This window comes from Pseudorasbora parva, chromosome 12, assembly GCF_024679245.1.
Source record: "Pseudorasbora parva isolate DD20220531a chromosome 12, ASM2467924v1, whole genome shotgun sequence".
In the NCBI taxonomy this organism is placed as follows: Eukaryota; Metazoa; Chordata; class Actinopteri; order Cypriniformes; family Gobionidae; genus Pseudorasbora; species Pseudorasbora parva.
Genome location: NC_090183.1, coordinates 38767124 through 38788885, shown reverse-complemented (window position 1 = coordinate 38788885; position 21762 = coordinate 38767124). Strand labels below are relative to the sequence as shown.

Genomic DNA, 21762 nt, shown 5'->3' with positions numbered 1-21762 from the left:
ATTCAAGTCAATGACATTGTAGGGATGCAAAATACAGGAGATTTTTTAAACCTGCAGTCTTTATTTCTCTGCAGTTTTAAGGAGATAATATGCAGCAATAGTGTTGTCTTATGAATTTGCACATGGTTTGTCTTAAAACATAATAATAGACCACATAGACATTTAGGCCTAAACATTGGGAACATGATTTTCACCATAGGGGGTCTTTATTGTTAATTTTTATTTATTTTAGTACATCAACATGAAAAGGTTTCATCGACAAACATCTGAAATAAAATACATTTTTTCAGTTAATGTTTATTTCTTTCCAAACAGTATTTTTATGGTTTTAGTTAACTATGATAACCCTGCTTTTGAAGGAGGGACCCATACCATATCTAGCGATCAATATGTAAGAATGTTTTTACTTGGGCCATTCAGAAACCAAGCAACCCAGCAACCGCACAGCAACCATTTTACTGTGATTGTTTGTGTTTGTGTCTACAGGGCCGAGTGCAAATAGAGAACGGCGGTCTCTCCATCTCCCTGCTAAACCTCTCAGATGGCGGGATGTATCAGTGTGTGGCAGAGAACAAGCACGGCATCATTTATTCCAGCGCCGAACTGATGGTGCTTGGTAAGACCTCTGCGTTTTCCCTGCCTGCTCTCCATCCTTCATTTGAATGATAAAACTTTGTGTAGTCACAGCCCAAGCTCAAATTACGACGCAGCACTGAAAACATCCATGTGATTAAGTGCTCCATTGTATCACTCATATTTCCCCTATATTAATTCTGAAATGTATCCATTTTAATAAGAACACATTGGTCAGTATTGTTCGTACAAGGCCAATGTTGGCTAATAAATGGCTTCTTTTGATGATACAGCACAGAATAGCACAGTAAAATGTAGGTTTAGTTAAAGACAAATGGCCTTAAAGCAGCCAGTAGAAGCGGACAGCTTTATTTGTTAAGTCCTTCAGACTTTTCAAAAAGGCTTTCTTCTTTTTTTTCTTTTTTTGCCAAAGGCTGTTTGAACGTCAATTGCTGTTCATAACAGATTCCATTGAGTGTGAGTCTGAGGACCAAATCTCTCTGTCTCCTACAGCCTCTGCTCCCAGCTTCTCCCAGAATCCTTTGAGCCGAGTGCTTAAAGCTTGCTCGGGCAGTGACGTTAGCCTAGATTGCAGACCACATGCTTCGCCCAGAGCCATTAGCCTGTGGAAAAAAGGGACTGAGATACTACAAAGAAACGAAAGGTATTTTGCTCTAGAGTTTATATTGTATCACATTTAAGACTTTGGCCATGTGATTTTTTTTTTTGTGTGATGTTAATCAGTTATCCATTACTCCCAAGGATTTCCCTCTTCCCAAATGGAACTCTTAAGATTGCCAACGTAACTAAGCGAGATGGAGGCAGTTACACGTGCATCGCTAAAAATCAGTTTGGCACAGCTAGCACAACAGGAAAACTGATAATCACAGGTGAGTCATTATATTTTATACTCTAGATCAACTCAAAATCAAAGTGGTGCTGTGCATATATCAGAGTTCTGCCTGAAACATTTTCCAGATCTGGTTTCTCCATCGTTTCTCTCGCCTCACTATTTACTGCCCCATTTCTATTCTTTTTTTCTTTTTTTCCATCGTTTCTCCCACCCCGCTATTTACTACCCCATTTCTATTCTCTATTACAATAAAAAATTGCCAAATTTTTTTTAACTGCTTTATTTTTGCTGTGCAGACAATACACAGTCCAGTTCACACTTATTGTTGACTCAGATACTGTATTCTTGATCGTTTAACTATGATTGGCTTTGAATGCAATGCCACATCTGGCACATATCATGATGCATTCCTTCAGCTGTTTCAAGTAATGTATTAGCCAACTGACAACTCCATTCTTCTAAGTTTCCATTGTCACCGCTGTCAGCCTTTCAAGTCAAAAAATCACAAAGCATAAGATTTGTTTTATATAATCAAGTTGACTGAGAAGACTTACACAATGCTGCTATACTCTATCTCAAGACAAATAGCTTTTGTTATCAAGTCACTATGTCTTAAAGTTTTAAGAGATCTTAGCAAAGTCCAATTTAAGGAATAATTCAACAATGTTCATTCTGTCATCATTTGCACATCGTCATGTTGTTCAGACTTACTTTCTTCTGTGGAACACAAATGGAGACAATATGAAGAATGGTCAGTGCTTTATTTTTTCACGCAGTGAATGTTGACTGGTGCTTTAATGATTCTTAAAAGGTCACAAAACCACATTAAAGTAGCATAAATTAGTCATATTCTCAATTAGGGAATGGTGTTTTTGTTTGGGTTGATTTCAAACCGTGTTTCTCAAATCACTGTACCTTAATGCTTTTTACATTATCTTCTTTAGCATACACTCTCAGAAAAAAGGTACAACGGGGGTACAATTTTGTTCCTTGGTGAATAAAACATATAACTGTACCTTTAAAGGTACACAATTGGTCCCCAAGGTACAATTATACCACTGTTTTCCTCTACTTAGAGCAGAGGTAGGAAAGCTTGGTCCTAGTGAGTCACTGTCCTGCATTGTCCTTTAGATGTTGATGTTTTATTGAAAATGTTTAGTCACCATTATGGTGATCGGTGTTTCTTTTAGTTGGGCAGTTTGACGCTTGGCTTTTTATGTGAGTTTGTGGTTTTTGTTAACAAAACACTAAATTTGTTTAAATCAAAAGAAGCCATTAACAAAAATGATCATAAAGAAAAATGCTTGTCTAAACTCATCACTGACTAAAACTATTAATAACTTACCAATAATACTTTCTTGCCATATGATTTTTAAATGCATTCTAGGAAAAAAAAAAAAATGTATATCAAGAATCAGCATATGAATCTCAACAATGGTGCATGCTTAATAACATACTTAATGCTGCAATGCATGCTGGGAGCCATGCGTTTTATACTATGGTGGCTTAGTAGGGTTGGAGCTAAACTCTGCAGGTAGCTCTCTAGAATTAAACTTGCCTACCCCTGACTTAGAGGAACAAAAAGTAAAGGTACCCTTAAGGGTACCACCCCAGTGACGGTCACTAGTACCTTAAAAGGTACCGTGTAGTTCATATGTCCTCTTGCTTCAATCTTCCACATAGTCCAGACCACGTTACGCTAATTACTCATTGTTAAGGTCACCCTTAATTGCTGTGACCATTATCCATGTGGATTGTTATCTCCTCATTAAGCTATAGGATGGATGTTATTTCTCCCTTTTGTTCTTTGTTACATAGGTTATGGGTTTAATCAGCAGTTTTTTTCATGGCAAATCAGAAGAAACTCATTAGCTATGTACCACCGAGGCCTCTGTGTGAGCCCGTACATCTTTTGTAGTGTTTTTCTTTCTTCTCTTCCTTGTATTTTTCTCTCATTATGTTTTTGTCGTGCACTAGCAGTTGACCCCCTTAATGTAATTTAATTAAAATGACCTTTCCCTTACAAAGTGACTTCACCCAAATGTATTCTGCTCATAGTAGACATGCTGCCAATTCATTTGGCTCTTATTAAAATCCACTTTATGTTCTTCTCAAATTAATAGTCCCCATATGGAAAGACAGCAGCCAAAAATCTAAGTATAGCACCTAGAAATTAAGATTATTTATTACAGCAATAAACCACTGCAGGCTGTGGTAAAATTGCTAACCCACAGCCTTGAGTGCTTGGCCTACTGCTCATCAGGACAATAGCAATGCAATACACTGATGTTCAATACATACTGTATATTAATAATAATAATAATAATCCCAATTTTTTTACCGTAAATAATTTTTACCATATAGATATTTTGTATGTCCACATCATATAGTATTTAAATTAATATTTATACAGTTACATATTGTAACAATTTAATCACAACACATTTGAATTAATAAATAATGTTTAAATAACATTGGTGTCTCATTTTTTAGTTGCTATCTTTAATTTTATTTTTGAATGTAATGTCCTCAGTATAATACTTTTTAGTCTTTTGTTTTATTTTTAACAGTTCAAAAATGTGGCTCATCCAGTCAAGCCTTGTAATATACACTCACCTAAAGGATTATTAGGAACACCATACTATACTAATAATGTGTTTGACTCCTTCAGAACTGCCTTAATTCTACGTGGCATTGATTCAACAAGGTGCTGAAAGCATTCTTTAGAAATGGCCCATATTAATTGGATAGCATCTTGCAGCTGATGGAGATTTGTGGGAAGCACATCCAGGGCACAACGCTCCCGTTCCACCACATCCCAAAGATGCTTTATTGGGTTGAGATCTGGTGACTGTGGGGGCCATTTTAGTACATTGAACTCATTGTCATGTTCAAGAAACTAATTCTAAATTATTCAAGTTTTGTGACATGGTGCATTATCCTGCTGGAAGTAGCCATCAGAGGATGAGTACATGGTGATCATAAAGTGATGGACATGGTCAGAAACAATGCTCAGGTAGGCCGTGGCATTTAAACTATGCCAAATTGGCACTAAAGGGGCCTAAAGTGTGCCAAGAAAACATCCCCCACACCATTACACCACCACCACCAGCCTGCACAGTGGTAACAAGGCATGAGGATCCGTGTTCTCATTCTGTTTACGTCAAATTCTGACTCTACCATCTGAATGTCTCAACAGAAATCGAGAATCTTCAACTGTCCAATTTTGGTGAGCTCATTGTAGAGCTCATGGTGCAAATTGTAGCCTCTTTCTCCCATATGTAGTGGAGGTGAGTGTTACCCTTTGGTGTCTTCTGCTGTTGTATCCCATCTGCCTCAAGGTTGTGCATGTTGTGGCTTTACAAATGCTTTGCTGCATACCTTGGTTGTAATGAGTGGTTATTTCAGTCAAAGTTGCTCTTCTATCAGCTTGAAACAGTCGGCCCATTCTCCTCTGACCTCTAGCATCAACAAGGTATTTTCACCCACAGGATTGCAGCATACCTAATGTTTTTCCCTTTTCACACTATTCTTTGTAACCCCTAGAAATGGTTGTGCGTGAAAATCTCAGTAACTGAGCAGATTGTGAAATACTCAGACCGGCCCGTCTGGCAGTATCAACCATGCCACGCTCAAAATTGCTTAAATCACCTTTCTTTCCCATTCTGACATTCAGATTGGAGTTCAGGAGATTGTCTTGACCAGGAACACACCCCTAAATGCATTGAAGCAAGTTCCATGTGATTGGTTGATTAGATAATTGCATTAATGAGAAATTGAACAGGTGTTCCTAATAATCCTTTAGGTGAGTGTACGTTATCAAAAGTATTAGTGTATTATTCGCATAGAACATTGGTTAAAAGGCTGTCTTTTAACTACTTTGGACTATTATTTTTTAATCCATTTCATTTAGTGAAATACATTTATAATTCCCATTTGTCCCAATTTATTCGGCATCTTGAAGTTATTTTATTATCATTATTTTTACTGAGATTGTGGTAGTGCATTTCAGGATTATAATGTAGAATAATTATGCAGCCTACCCTTTTGGAACAGCCTTTGGGTCGGGAGCATGATGCCTTAAAATGCTGCTTTCAGAGGCAGTTCACTAGGTTTTTGGAAATGAGTGATTGTCTTGTTATTTTCCTAGGCACAGAAGAAGCTTTTCTCGCTTTAGTTTCTGTCCCAGAGCTAAACTGACAGACTGTGTTGGCACTCTAACTAACAGAGCCTACGAGGATCAGCCAGGGCCCCAGCAGCACGGAAATTACTGTGGGGGAGAGCATCGTGCTGCCCTGCCAGGTGACTGCCGATCCAGCCTTGGACGTGGCCTTCTCCTGGGCCTTCAATGGTCAGCCCATCGATTTCCATCAAGACGTGGACCACTTTGAACGAGTGGGAGGGGTGAGTAGTGTGGTTTTAGGGCAATATTGCAACCTCAGCAACCTCATCCCATACCACCACCTCCAAACATGAAACATTTATAGGGAACATGTCTTGGAAAACAGGATTTCCCTTGCTTGTTTTCAAAAAAGGGTTTGATATACTGTGCAGACCTTAATCTAACATTTATAATTATGGAGACTTGACTGCAGAAAAGATTTAAAGGTACAAAAGCAAACGGGTAAAATTTAAATATGCTCCAAATGTTTAAGGGATTACAAGGAATTTGGCAATAGACATTTTTACAATAAATTGTGTTTTGTAATTGCTTAACAAATTCGAAGTAAGATGAGTATTTGAATAAGAGGAGATACAATAATTCATGAAAAATATTTGTGTGTATGTGCCCAGCAGTTAAATTGAACCAAAGAATTGCTATGCAGTCCATTGTATTGAATGTATCTCAAACACAAGCACTTGGATACTGTAACTGGGATTTAATCTAATCATTGAGTTGGACAGGAACAAGCTATTGGGACTTTGAATGCTCTCTCTCTCAAAGAGATTTGCCAGCCATTATGTCTGTAGTTTGAAATTGGATTCTTGGGATGAATTTTGCCTTTATGTTCTGGGTCATTCTGTTGTTGACCTACATTGAATGTGAATGATTCAACATGTATAATACAAAACAGCTGGTCTTTACAAACTGAACCAGGGAAAGAGGCCAGATCAATTAAGAGTCTCGTTTCCATTTTACCCTTACAGTTTCACAAGACGACTTACATCTCAGGGGAGACAATTCCTTATTGCCTCAGGACTCCAATGAATTAAAATTCTACCTTATAAGAAATGCTTTCTGTTGTGTCGCATTCCCATTTTGCTGTTTTAGTTTCGATTTTTCCTTGGTTGGCTAGAGGTTTGAACAGAATAATAAACAGCTTTGATCATTTTCTTTCAAGGATTTGAAATGAGTGACTAAGGTGTTGAAAGCTTGTCCAAGAGGGCTTTAGATGGTTCATTTCACAGGCAAATCCTAACTTCCTGAATTTAATTAAGCTGGGGGGAAAAAAAGATTTAATTTAATTTTTGGTTCTTATTTTTTTATGTTATATGAAATATCATTATTTATTATCAAATAAACACAAATCAAATATTGAGTTTCAGTTATTTTCTTTTCCCCCACATCCCTTGGGTCCGTTATTATGATCATGGCCATGCCCTGCCTTTCATTGTCATGTGAAGGAGGCTGCGTAAAGTTCATACATGGGCTTCTCTCAAGGGCAATTACAAATGACATTGACATATGCAGATTGTGGGTTATAATGAGATATGGCTTTCACGGATTCACACTTTCTCTGCTCCCAAAGATTACGGCTTCCGTCTCAGCAGCCTCTGATGAGGGCATTACCATAATTAAACTTAACCCACTCTGCAGTTTTCCCATCTAACCCTGCAATTTTGGAGTCCAACCATAGAATGGGCTCTCTTGTTGATATCGATTGAGTTTACAGCTTTTTTTTTCTCATTGAAATTGAACTTGGCTGAAAGGAAACCACATTCAAACATAAGTGCTGGTCCTGTTTTGAGAGCGTGGAGTGCATCACACACTTTCATGTACTATTACAGTGGAGTAGTGGTCTGTGGTTTGGGGATGGTAGACCACTAGAGACATCAATGTGATATGCAGGATTTAGCTTCTATGAACTTCTGGGCATACTTTATTTAAAAGTCAGGAAGGAACACAGAGATAAATTGTGTCTTGGGCAAATTAGCGTGAGAGCGCAATTCCAAAAAAAGCACAGATGGGAGTGGACATTTTTTGCACATGTTAAATAATAGTGCAAAAGAACTAGCGCAAAGCTTAGTAAATCACCTTGATTCATGATTCATTTAAATACTCATCTCCAATAAATGTTGCGTCTGAAAGGGAAACTCCTACAATTGCTTATGCAGAGTAGTTCTAGTTGTATTGCGCCAAGAGAGTTTGTGCTGGCTCAAGCTATTAGTAAATCTGGCCTTTGGAATTTTGGCGATTATTTTTTATTATTGTTTTATTTTATTTAAAGCTGCAGTCCGTAATTTTTTGCATTCTAGTGGCTAATAAACAGAACTGCATGCGTCTTGCAGTTACTTCTCTCCGGTTATGTCTATGACGGATCATGCAGGGACTGTGCTCCTCCGCAGCGGTACCTATACCAGTCTGGCCTGAAATAGTCCCAATATAAATACTTAATATAAGTGTACCATAATGATTCAGGGTAAGACAAAAACACAGTTTGGAAAATGGATTCATGTTGTACATTCTCATTGTATCATTTTTGTAAATCTTGAACACAACAAAGTTACAGACAGCAGCTTTGAAATATTTAGTTATTATCTTTTATAGGAAAAATAGTAAATGAAATGTTTTCGTTTATAATTCTATAATATATTTTTTTTAGAAATTCAGTGTCGTTTCATCAAAGTCACTAGCCTGGATGCCAGCTGAATTTAGCCCCGCCCACAAAATTTTTAGGTCGGGCAGTTCGGTCTGGCCTCACTCCATAGAGGAGTAATTATCTCTGAACAGAAACTGTTCGACACCAATGAAATCATCAGGGCGGGCTTTAGACGATGACGGACAGATGATCAACACTAACGTAATCATGCACGTCATCAGGGGCTGGGTAATATTTGTTCAAATCCTAAAAGGACTTACCCAACATGATCATCATTTTTGAGAGAGCTTGTGAAGGTGAATGCATATACAAACAAGCTCTCTCAAAAATTATGATCATGTTGGGTAAGTACTCTGTGTATCATTAAATTATGTTATTTTTTTACAACAGCGGCAAAGATCGTTTATTCCAGCGCGTGGGTTGCCAAGTTTTTACAACAAAACCCGCCAACTACTAGCCCTAAACAATAGCTTCTCTGGGGGTTCTTTGGAGAAAAAAAATGGTGTTTGGGGGGTAAAATGTGTGTTATTTTGGCATGGTTGCCTGCTAAAATTCGAACTCATGGGTCTATATATCACATAATAGTCGCTTCAACCCACGGACATAGACAACAATCCGCAGGAGAAAAAAAAACGCGGACTTGGCAACACAGTGAAGTTGAGCTCTGTTGACGTCGCTTCGTTGCTCTGATTGGTTGTATCTCTATCCAATTGAGGTCTTTCCTGGTTCGGTTGAAACGCGCCCCATAATCACAGCCCAATGGATCGGTTTTTTCATATTCTGACTAGAATTGAGTATGACCACGTCAGGCTACAAAGTCACAGCATTCAGTCAGAAAACCCTGTCAATCAAAGCCTTTAAGTCTTAATTTAATTGGCTTATTTCACACATAGCTGTCTGCATTTAAAATGAAATCTGGACCAAAAAATGCAGTTTTTATGACTTTAATGTGCCGTATGCTTATTTGGAACAATATTCAGTCTCACTCTGAGTGTGCTTTGTTCATGTACCTGGTCCTGGCTTATGTAATTGTGGAGTAATTAGTATCGTCTTGCCAATTAGCCACAGTGTGTGTGTTTTACTGAGCTCCTGTGTGGCTGAGAGAGCTGGATATGAGCGAATCCCGGAGGCTAGTCAACGAGACTGTTTATGTTGGTCCACGCGTATCTCAAGAGCACGGCAGCCATTTTAAAGGGAGGGATGAATGTCTGAGTATGCAGAAATCTGCAGACAGCATAACAGGAAACATTAGTGCACCTGCCTCTTTTTTTTTTTTTTTTTGTGATAATAATAAAATGGTAGCACATTATTGCTGTTGAAACCAGAATCTTTGTTACTCAAGCTATGATAACACTGCAGCTGCAAGTGTCCCAAACATGTGTGTGATGCAGATCTGTTTTTTTAGATGGCCTTGTAAACAATAAAATCACTGAATATGATTTATTTTTATTATTTGCAGTTTGATTTCAGTGTGAATACTTGGCTCATGAATGGTTTATTTTGCTATTTTTTCTTTTTTCACATTAATCTAATGCCAATTTCAACTTTATTTTATGCTGGATTTGCCTTTGGTGTGAATCATAAAATAATTTATATTGAATCTTGTTTGATTTGTAGTCCCTGTTTGCGGCTCCCTTTCTCTCATTTTGGAAATAGTGCCAGGATTTAATGGCACGTGCCAAAAATTGACAGCGCTTGAAGTTGTTTCACACTTTTAGAAACTAGTGTTTATCAGAGAGTGGATTTGGTGTCTTATGCTATAACAACATTAATTAATTATTAAAGCTGCAATCTTTAAATTGTGTTTCCACTTTTCCAACAGAGTTTTTCCGGTGATCTTATGATTAGAAACATCCAGCTTAATCATGGTGGGAAATACGTTTGCCTCGTTGACACAGACGTCGAGAGCCTGTCTGCTGACGCAATATTAGTTGTTAAAGGTAGGAACAAACTGTCTTGGTTTATATGTCTAAGTGCACAATATTTGCCTTCAGCACGTATTGTTTCATACAGTATATTAACTATAGTCATCCACGGTGAAGAGCTTCCTGCGAGGTGTGTATTTCAATGAAAGGGCACTGCTAATGTAGCAAGAGTTCAGAGAGTGCTAAATGTGTCACTTGGGATGTTTTATGGAGCCTCGTCTTCGCTGCTGCATTTTTTGTGAGTCACATTGGTATTCATGGTCATTACACATCACGGTTCTGTCCCAGGTGTTTGGAGAGGAGCTGTTTATCATAGAGGATGTCTTTAATTGGCTCATTTACACATCGGCTAAGCAGCACGACGGGCCCCAGAATGCAGTGCAAATAAAGAGAAAACATTTAAATGGCAGAGAGTTATTTGGAGCAAAAACGTGAATCATTTAGTTGCGCATATACAAGCGTCCACACATAGAAACAACTGCTTGCTAAAACTCGTGCAAGTGTGCCCAAACGCAAACCACTTGCCATGTCTTACACCTTAGAACACAATATCCTAAACAAACAGTCGTTTTCTTATCAGAGTGAGGCAGTTTCCAAGTCATCAATATGCACAGTGCATGGGCTGAATGTAACATTTGAGCAGGTGTGTAGTCTAATCAAATGCTCTTAATTAATTCAATTCCTCATGGGCTATGTGATTGAGTCAGGTCCCCCCAGCCCCCCTGACTTGGTTGTGGTGGAGGAGGTCACAGACAGCACAGCCCAGCTGTCCTGGAGCCCAGGCCAGGACAACGGAAGTCCCATTACAGGATATGTCATCCAGGGCAGGACTCCCTTTACTGTCGGCTGGCAAGCTGTCGACACAGGTACATCGCCCCTCTCAGACGCATTGTGTTTGTGCATGAGCTGCTGATCAGCACAGATCTTGACCAAATAATGATGCATCATTATAATAACATACATTTTTGGTCAAGATCTTGTATTGACAATGCAAGAGTCAAGCACTCTGTCAAGTCTCGTCCAGCACACCCCAAAGACTTTCGATGAATTTACGGTCTGGACTCGGAGGTGGCAATTCATGTGTGAAAATGATTCTTCATGCTCCCAAAAATAAAAATTCTGTCAATAATTACTTACCATCATGTCGTTCGACACCTGTAAGACCTCTGTTCATCTTCGGAACACAAATGAAGATATTTTTGTTGAAATCCGATGGCTCAGACAGGCCTTCATTGACACCAATGTCATTTCCTCTCCCAAGACCCATAAAAGACACTAAAGACGTCGTTACAAAGCCCATCTCACTACAGTGAATCTACAATAATTTTATGAAGTGATGAAAATAGTTTTTGTACGCAAAAAAACAAAAACGAAATAACGACTTATAGTGATGGGCCGATTTCAAAACAAAGATTTGAATGGTTATAAATCAGCAAATCGATTCAGGATTCGGATCGCCAATGTCACGTGATTTCAGCAGTTTGACAGTTCGATACGCGATCCGAATCATGAGTAAATACACTGATTCATAACCATTTGAAACTTTGTTTTGAAATCGGCCCATCACTATATGTCGTTATTTAGGTTTTTTTTGCACACAAAAACTATTCTCGTATTGCAATTGCAAATTATTGTAGAATAACTGTAATGAGATGGGCTTTGTACCGATGTCTTTAGTGTCTTTTATGGGTCTTGAGAGAGGAAATGACATTGGTGTCAATGAAGGTCTTTCTAAGCCATCGGATTTCAAAAAAAATATCTAGATAAAAATATAAGATAAAGATGAAGTCTTACGGGTGTCAAACGACATTAGGGTAATTATTTAATGACAGAATTTTCATTTTTCGGTGAACTAACCCTTTAAACTTAAACTTATTTTACTTCAGTTAGTTACTAATGTATTTTACTGTTCTTCTCATCCTCAGTTCCTGAGGTGATCAATGGGAATACTTTGACTGCGACCGTGGTGGGTTTGAACGCCTGGGTGGAATACGAGTTCAGAGTGCTGGCCAGTAACAGTGTCGGGATGGGAGAACCCAGTCCCCCATCTACCAAGATCAGAACAGAAGATGCTAGTGAGTATGCTAGTGTGAGACTTATTTCAGACAGGCACTGAAATTGAAAGCACTGGAGCAAACCATACATCCTCAATTCTCCCGTCCTCTGCCACATCCATCACTTTTATTCCACATGCAACACCCATTCATTCACAAATTTCTGAGGGATGGTTTAAATAAGGTAAAACCTCTGTAAGAGTGAAAGCTTAGAATCTTTGTGTGATGAAAATGTAAATACACTTTTAATGCTCAAACGTGCAATAAAAAATCCCAATCAGAGCTCTGCCAGCAACGTTTTAATCTCTTCTTTGGGTTTTTGCCCTCAGTGCCTGACACAGCTCCCACTGATGTTGGAGGCGGAGGAGGTACCAAATCGGAATTAGTGATAACATGGGAGGTAAGTCATTTGTCAGATTTTACTGCTACCTCGCCCAGCCTGGGCTAAATGCCGGTGCTTAATTGTGTAGAATGAAATGTAGCCATTTTACGATCGTTGCTGCACAAGACCCCCTCCCTCCTGGCCTCTGGACTCCAGACTTTACTACTTCTCCTCCAAATGGAAGTCAACTCAGGGCCAGAGAGTTTCTTTTAAGTTTGTTTCATCCGTAAATGGGCTTCATTCTGTTCAGATACATCATGGAGGAAGTAAGGGTTCAGCAGGGGAAAAGTCTGACATTATTTTGCTGTTGGGCATACAAATTTCTGCAGGAATGTGCTGCTGCATTTGACTTTCAAAGCCTTTTTGTGAACTGTAGCAGTGAATAAGTGCATTTAAGCTAACCTAAATACTAACACATGTTGGAGGGCCATATTATTCTGTAACTGTGGCACAATAGCAATTTCGGCAAACGTGAAGTAACAGAAAAATACATTTGGAAGGCTGCGTAACCAATTAAGTTAGACATATAACTGTTGTTGAATAAGTACACTACCTTTCAAAAGGTGTTTCTTTTTTTTAAATAAAGAAAGAAATTAATCATTTTATTCAGCAAGATGCTTTGAATTGATAAAAAGTGACAGTAATAAATTCATAATGTTAAAAAACTCAAATAAATGATGCGATTTTTGTTCTTTTTATACATTGTTTATAAGAAGACTTATATAATAAGACTTATAGCAGACTTATAGATTTATTGAGCAGCAAATCAGCATATTATAATGCTTTTTAAAGGTTTGTGTGACACTGAAGACTGGACTAATGGTGTAAAGTATATTCAAATAGAAAACAGATGTTTATAATCAATTAAATGTAGCCTTGTTGGAAATAGGATACTTTCAAAAGCTTTAAAAAATCTTGCTAATCCCAAATTTTTGAATGGTAGTGTGTGAACAAGAGTATGTTAGGTTAAGTCCCTTAAATGTTCCATGTAGTCTCTCTAAAGGCGATGATATATGCTGCAACTTTTTGAGCAATGTTGCGGGGAAATGTTGACGAGCAATGTTGCATGGGCAACCAAACTTCTATCTGGATACTTTAGATCGTCGTGGGCCCTGTGTCTCTCCTGGTTGCCCGTTGATGGCAACATTGCCCAGCAACATTGCTCAAAAAGTTGCCTGTGTATCATCACCATATGAGGTGATTAAACAAGACTTGAGAAAAAAAGTGCTCTTTAGACGGAGTCCTTATAAAGCCCTGTTGTCATGTGGGTCAGCTGGTGTGTTGATCTCAATTTGTTTTAATATCACTATAGTTTTGTGTTCCACTTTAAGCCTGTTCCAGAGGAGTTGCAGAATGGAGAGGGCTTCGGTTATATAATTGCTTTCCGGCCAGTGGGCATGGTGACTTGGACCCGCGCCGTCATCTCGGCACCCAGCGTCACCCGCTACGTTTTCCGCAATGACACCATTCCACCATTCTCACCATTCAATGTCAAAGTGGGAGCTTTCAACAACCGTGGAGAAGGACCTTTCAGCACGATTGCAACAGTGTTCTCCGCAGAAGAAGGTAGAGCTGCATTTGTGTACATTAACACTCACAAACACGTACATAGAATAACTCCATTCTTAACCATATTTTACACATTTGAAGTGATAAAAAAAATTAATGGGAATTACATATAAGTTCTTTTAATTATATATTTATCTTGAGCGCCTGCTTATATTAATTGTATATTATATTTATGACTGATAACAATGTCTTGCCAATAGTATAATTATTATTTTTCCAGCTTCTTTTACAGACAATAGTGTTTATATTAAATAGAATTTACTTAAAGTTAGTTCATTAATTACTCACCCTCATGTCATTCCAACCCTGTAAGACTTCCGTTCATCTTCAGATATGCTCCATTTTCATATCATCCTATTGTCTGTCTGTGAGATCGGGCAATACACGATACTATTGTGGGAGGCGGGGCTTTCTTATCTGATCATTAAAATGATTATTTATTTGCTAATTTCTTTACTCATTCATTTGCTTATTAGACATAATAGCCTAAATGACACGAAAAAAGTATTTATGTCTGGTGTGATGTTAAATAAAATATTAAACACATTCGAGTAGTTCAACATTTACATTTATGCATTTAGCAGACGCTTTTAACCAAAGCGACTTACAAATGAGGAGTACAGGAAGCGATCTGTCATGAAGAGGCGAAGGAACGCAAAAGGTGCCCTAAATACAAAGATTTGGATATTACTCAGAGTAGCAAAAAAACAGAAAAGGGAGGGAAAAAAGTAAAAATAGAGGAGGAAGAGTTTTTTTATGATAAGATTAAGTGCTCATGGAAGAGATGAGTTTTTACCTGTCTTTTGAATGAAGCGAGTGATTCTGTCGTGCATATGGAGGCGGAAGATCGTTCCACCAACCAGGAACAGTGAATGAAAAAGTTCTGGAAAGGGATTTAATACCTCTCTGTGATGGTAACTCAAGCGTTAGCTGAGCAAAGGCTTTTGGTGGGGGTGTAGACTCGTAGGAGCGAGTTGAAGTATGCTGGTGCTGAGCTTGTGGTGGAACCATAAGCAAGAGTGAGAGAACCATAAGCATTGAATTTGAGGCGGGCAAAGAGTGGTAGCCAATGCAGAGAGATAAAAAGAGGACAAGAAGACAAGACGTGCTGCAGCGTTCTAGATCATTTGCATCGGTTTGATTGCACATGATGGAAGTCCAGCCTGAAGCAGTAGTCAAGCCTAAAAATGACCAGGGCTTGGAAAAGAAGCTTTGTTGCATGCTCCTAAAGGAATGGTCTGATTTTCCTGATGTTGTGCAACGCAAACCTGCATGACCGAGCTGTCTTTGAAGGACAGCTGGTCATCAAAGATTACTCCAAGATTTCTGACCGGCCCTGAAGCGGTAATCAAAGATGAGCCTAGCTGGATGGTGAAGTCGTGTTGTAGGCTCGGATTAGCAGAGAAGACCAGCAGCTCTGTCTTTGCTAAGTTGAGCTGCAGGTTATGTTTTTTCGTCCAAGCCGAGATATCCGCCAAGCAGCTTGAGATTACTGTGGTATCATCTACTGTGGGATCATTTGGTTGAATTGAGAGGTAGAGCTGTGTGTCATCAGCATAACAATGATATGAGAGGCCATGTGCCTGAATGATTTGTCCCAATGATGTAGCGTAAATGGAAAAGAGGAGAGGTCCAAGCACTGAGCCCTGAGGAACCCCCGTGGTCAGTTGATGAGCTTTGGATACCTACCTGTGAGATAGGACTCAAAACAGTGGAGTGGAGTCCCTCTGATGCCCAGTGATGAGAGGGTGGACAGAAGAATCTGATGATTCACAGTGTCAAAGGCAGCAGATAGATCGAGGAGGATGAGGACTCCTCGATCATGTCAACATGTCAGTGGGAAATTTAAAGACAGGTGAAGAATGATTATTAGCCTATGCAGCATTTTGAAATTGTTCACGAGATGAGAAGACATTTCAAGAAAGAGACTGTGTTTTACCACAAAAAGCTGGATGCGCTTAAGGATGCCTTATATACGCTTATATAAGGATGCCTAACAGTAATTAGTTATAGTTACTCACTACTTGTTCCAAAAAGTAACTGAGTTAGTAACTAAATTACTCTATAATAAAAGTAACTTGTTACCAGGGAAAGTAACTATTTGCGTTACTGTAAAGAAAAAAAAAAGTTGCTATATATCATAGAATTTTGATTTTTTTTTTAACCAGTGTTCACAAGTCAGTTGAAATAAGTAAAACAAACAAGTGTTTGTACATAACTTTCGATATTTATTGCTAGTGTTGGTCAAGTTACGTTACACTTTTTAAAAATGTTTAAATATGTAAAATAACTTAGATGCCCCCAATATTAAATGTGAAATTAATGAAATGGACACTAAATAGAATAAATTGTTATTATAAAACATTGTACACTAATCTATACTATTTTAATGTTGCTGCGGAACAATTTGAGAGACACCTGTCAAATGCAATACATTATTGTAAATCCTTTGGTTGTGGAGCTCATCAATTGCGTTCACCAATGTGGAGAGACTCTTCCTGGGTTGCACGTTACATAAACATTCTTACCTTTCACCGCAACGAGGCAAAAGTAGAGCTTATACTTTCAGTTTGCGAAAGCTACCTTTGAAGTCATTGGACAAGCATACGCAATGACTCCTCTTGTCGCTGGTCAGATGCGCGAGCGCCTGTATGTCTACCTAAGCCAATTATGAATCATCATCAGTTGTGTTGTTTCCCACCCACCTATCATAATCAGTTATTTGTACAACACCCACCCCCCAACACGCATGCACTATCTCTCTCTCTCTCTCTCTCTCTCTCTCTCTCTCTCTCTCTCTCTCTCTCTCTCTCTCTCTCTCTCTCTCTCTCTCTCTCTCTCTCTCTCTCTCTCTCTCTCACTCTCACTCTCACTCTCACTCTCACTCTCACTCTCACTCTCACTCTCACTCTCACACTCACACTCACACTCACACTCACACTCACTCACACTCACACTCACACTCACACTCACACTCACACTCTCACTCACTCACTCTCACTCACTCACACAGCTGCAGGTCTGCCGACAGAGTCATCTTGTCATCTTGCTTGTTCCGATGAAAGCCACTTCAGTGAGCTCAATTATAGTAACGTCGCATTTTATTCTCAGTAATGGTAACGGTGTTGTAACGGGGGAAACAGTAATTCGTTTGATTACTCGTTACTGAGAAAATAACGCCGTTAGTAACTACATTTATCTATAAAACCGTTATTCCCATCACTGATCCTATCGCATATGCGCACTTCAGTAAGCCAAAAAAATGCAGGTTAATGTATTTACATGCCGAGAGAAATCAGGGAAAAAGGGGCAAACATCTAGCCAGGTAGATCTGTTTATTCTTAAGATTGTGCATGTAAACGTGTTTGCTTTTCCCTGAAAGGGAAACAAAACTGTCTGCATTAACTGCGCATTCTCTCAGACCGACAATCTACCTCAACAAAAGCTGATAACGTTAGGCGTATATCAAACTTAATTTAAGTTCATACTTTTCTTGTTGACCATACATTATTGACAGAGAAAAAATTAGAAGAATCAACATATTGCTTGGCTGTGTTGAGCATACAATCACACCAGTGTGATTGGAAGGCTCAGTGCATCACATGATCGTTTAACTGCTCACAACTGCTAAATTCAAATGGCTGACTGGCACTGAGACAGACAATGTCCCGATTCCTGGTCCGAACAGAAGGGGTTACACTTGTCATATATCACAACTATTCAGTTTACTTTTCCCAGTACACCATTCACTAACTTTCATGTATTTCGGGGGAAACTAATGAATTTACGTGATTTAAAATCTGACAAATTGTCTGAATTGCGGCACTCTAACATGGCAACGCCAATCGCGCGTCATAGATTAAATAACATGATCATTATAAAGGTTTTTAAACGACAAAACCCACATACATTTGAGAATCAGAATATCAGAATATCATATCGGAATATCAGTTATGGTAAACATAAGCTTAAGCATGTTCGCTTGATGTGCAAGAACCAATGAGGTTTATTATTGGGTCTCAAGCTGGTTAGGTTGAGCTTCTGTTTATGTTCCCTGATGAATGTTTAAATTTGAATAAAAGCCTAATTTAAAATTAGTTGTTTATCATACAAAGCAATCGAGTCTCTTCAGAAAATTTGGTCTAAGCTCTCAATTCTCTCCATACGGATTAGCTTTACAATCTCTTTATGAACTTTTTGAAGTATCGGTAGAGTGGTAGTTGATTCTATGTCTATGGAGGAATAGAAAGCTCTCAGATTTCATTAAAAATATAAATATATAATTAAAAATAAAAAATTTGTTCTGAAGATGAATGTGTGTTTGGAACAATATACGGGTGAGTAATTCATGACAAAATACATTTTTGGGGTAAACTAAAGCTTTAAGGTTAAAATTGTTAATTGAAACATTTACCAAAAGCAGTTAGCCAAAGAGAGGAAGTGCATTACATTACTCTTCCCTCATTCAAATAGTTTACCATTATTTAAATATTAATTAGTAATATTTACTATAGAAAATATTAGCAAAATAGTACAATTAGCACAAATCTCTAGTCCTCAGAAGCCACAGTCTAAGCCCTGGTGTTATCCGCTTTCAATACTGGCCTAATCAACTGGAAATAATAATATAGGCCAATCAACTGTACATTGTGTAGGACTGTGGAGCTAAAATATTAGGAAAATATTCAGACTCAGCAACAGTCCTTTCACGTTTTCAGACGCTCCCGATTCCCTCCCTTCACGCATACAGGTGTGACCTTGAATGAGAATGATGGTAAAGTTGATTGAGACAGCTTTCGCCCCTCCTCGCTCGTTCAAGCTTCAAATGACAACCTTATATTAGTTATTGCTGCTATAGGTTACAACAAATCCTGCTAGACACTTACAGGCCTATTCATGTGCTAGAGTGTTAATTGAATTTTCCCAGCAGATTGTCTCCTTCTCTGTCAGTCACAGTTCCCATTAAAATGAAGTAGGGCCTCTCTCAGGTGAGACCAGGGCTTCATTCTCTGACTTAATCCAATTTTACCTTGTTGGCTGTGTAAAGCTTTTTGAATAAGAGCCTCAATATTTCTCTGTTCCTTCGCAGTGCCGAGTGTAGCGCCAGAGAGAGTGTCAGCAAAAAGTCTGTCGGCGGACGACATCGAAGTTACCTGGGAGCCTATTCCGTCCTCCCCTGAAAGAGTTCTCGGATATGAGGTTTGATTTAATTGTCTTGCAGTTCACTACGTAGAATGTCATGTTTTTACTGTAATAATGTAATCCGGATCTCAAGCAATTACTAAAAGTGCTTCTCACCTCTCCCATGCCACTTCGAACATTGAGAATGCCAGTGTTTAGACAGCGTTGCCACTTTGTTAAATGTCTGCGTCTCAGAAGCTGGATGAAAGCTCTCCACTGGCCTTTCAAGAATGCAAAGAGAGTCTCGCTTTCTCACAAGCAACTCTCTCCATCTCTGTCACCCATGCCCTGAGGCACAAAACCGCCACGTTGCCATGGTAGCTGCCATATTGTCTGGAAAGAATAGAACTATCATGTCAGTGGATTCTAAATGAGGGGAGGGGGGAGGGGAGGGGGATAAAACTTTTTAGGTTTTATTTTTGTCTCTTCTTTGGTTAGTGAGGACTGAAAGACCAAATCAAAGCAGTAAAGATCAAGGAACTGCGCTGTACACAGTATATACCATTTATTTGTGCTCACAGTCTTTTGAAGCGCCTGCAATATTTAAAATGGAAAATTCTGGTTTAAAACATCACCGCATTTTCTCTTGCACAAAACCAAACAGTGAGCTCCAAAAGTCTAAGACCATTAATGCAAATGCATCTATTGTGCATTTTTCTAATTTAATGCTACTTTTCAATTCATGACTTCATTATTTTCAGTCACAACCACAGGAAGCTGAATTGGAATTTACTTTGCAAACTTTGATTTACTTTAAATTGCAAATCAGTAATTCAACAAAGGCAAGGTAATGCATTCTAGGAAATTAAATGGTTACTTCCGTGAATTAGCATTAAGCTTTGTATTTAAACTGGGACATTAAAGTATTAGAAATGTGAAATTATTTTGAATTTAGTGCCTTCTAGACTGAGAAAAGACAGAAAATGTATTTTTGTCTAATGGGGATGAAAGACAACAACTCCCAGAATGCACTTGCTTCGCTGCACTATGAGGCCACTCCTAAAGTCACCGCTATTGGATTACTGGATCACTTGCCCACCACATTAATTTTCATAAAATCAGTTCAGTTAGAGAACAGACACTACAATTAAAAAATGAACATGTCTGTTTAATATAATGTGAGTGAGCCGAATGAGAGTCACGGCACAAACACAGCAGGAACCAGTAAACATGACCACGGCATACATTCACAGCGCGTGTTCAGCCTGGCTCGCTTTCAGTTTATGTCTTTGGAAGCTTAACTTTCATTGGACTCACTTTGCTCCGCACCGCTCTGTTCACATGAATCCCCACGGCTGCCTGAGCCGAGTGCTGTGAGCGCGATCCCACTCCCCAAGGACCGGTTGAAAACATGCGGAAATAGCTCCCTCTACTGGCTGTAGTCCTGGCCTCTGGCCTCTGGCCAAAAAATCCTCTGATGACACAATATGACAATATTTGCATCATCTGAGGATTTTTTTCCAGAAATAAAATACATAAATCTCTCATCTCAGGGGGGATGCATTATCAGTCATATTAACTCCCGGGTTTCTACTGATTCAAAACATATGCTAAATCACTGAAGTAACCCTTTAAAGAGATAGTTCACCCAAAAATGAAAATTCTGTCATCATTTACTCAACCTCATGCATAAGTTTCTTTCTTCTGCTGAATACAAAATAAGACATTTTGAAGAATTGTAACAAAGCAGATAAAACAACTATTCACTACCATAGTATTTTTTTCTACTATGGTAGTGAATCATTGCTCTATCTGCTTGGTTACAAACATTATTCCAAATATCTACTTTTGTGTTTAGCAGAAAAGTGTTCTTCCCTGATCTAAAAGTGTTAAGTGTTCTTCCCTGATCTAAAAAGAAAAAAGAAAAAATGCACTGATTTAATCAAAAGTGACAGTAAAGAAAATTACTTTGTTAAAAAATATATATATATCATGCACTGTTCTTTTAAATATCAAAGAATCCTGAAAAACGGTTTCCACAAAATGTTAAGTAGCACAAGTGATTTCAACATTTATAATAATTTTAAATATTTCTTGAGCACTAAATCAACATATCAGAATGATTTCTGAAGGATCATGTGACACTGAAGTAATAATGCTGCTAATTCTGTTCCATCAAGAAATATATTCCATTTTAAAATAGAAATTAATTATTTTAAATTGTAGTTAATTGTTATATTATTATATAATAATTATATTTTGAATCCAATAAATTGGTGATATTCTTCTTTCAAAATATTTAATAATCTTACCAACTCATAACTTTTGAAAGTTAGTGTAAAAAAATGAGATATTTAGTACAACAATGTGACTTTCTTTGAATTTGTTTAGTTCTACTTACATTCATTTTTTAAATTAAACTATGCAACCTGTTTGCTGTCTCAGTTCAAATTTAGGAACTGAA

At 38.3% G+C, this 21762-nt stretch overlaps 1 protein-coding gene across 1 annotated transcript in view; it reads left to right on the top strand.

Annotated features, from left to right (window-relative positions):
* Nucleotides 1-21762, top strand: part of cntn3b (contactin 3b) — a 90708-nt gene that overhangs the window by 57604 nt on the left and 11342 nt on the right. Inside the window, exons 10-19 of the mRNA XM_067460228.1 lie at nt 487-616; nt 1087-1237; nt 1336-1463; nt 5655-5830; nt 10070-10187; nt 10880-11038; nt 12098-12247; nt 12556-12626; nt 13940-14174; nt 19267-19376. Of these exons, the coding sequence (XP_067316329.1) occupies nt 487-616; nt 1087-1237; nt 1336-1463; nt 5655-5830; nt 10070-10187; nt 10880-11038; nt 12098-12247; nt 12556-12626; nt 13940-14174; nt 19267-19376 (1428 nt within the window). The remainder of the gene's footprint in view (nt 1-486; nt 617-1086; nt 1238-1335; nt 1464-5654; nt 5831-10069; nt 10188-10879; nt 11039-12097; nt 12248-12555; nt 12627-13939; nt 14175-19266; nt 19377-21762) is intronic.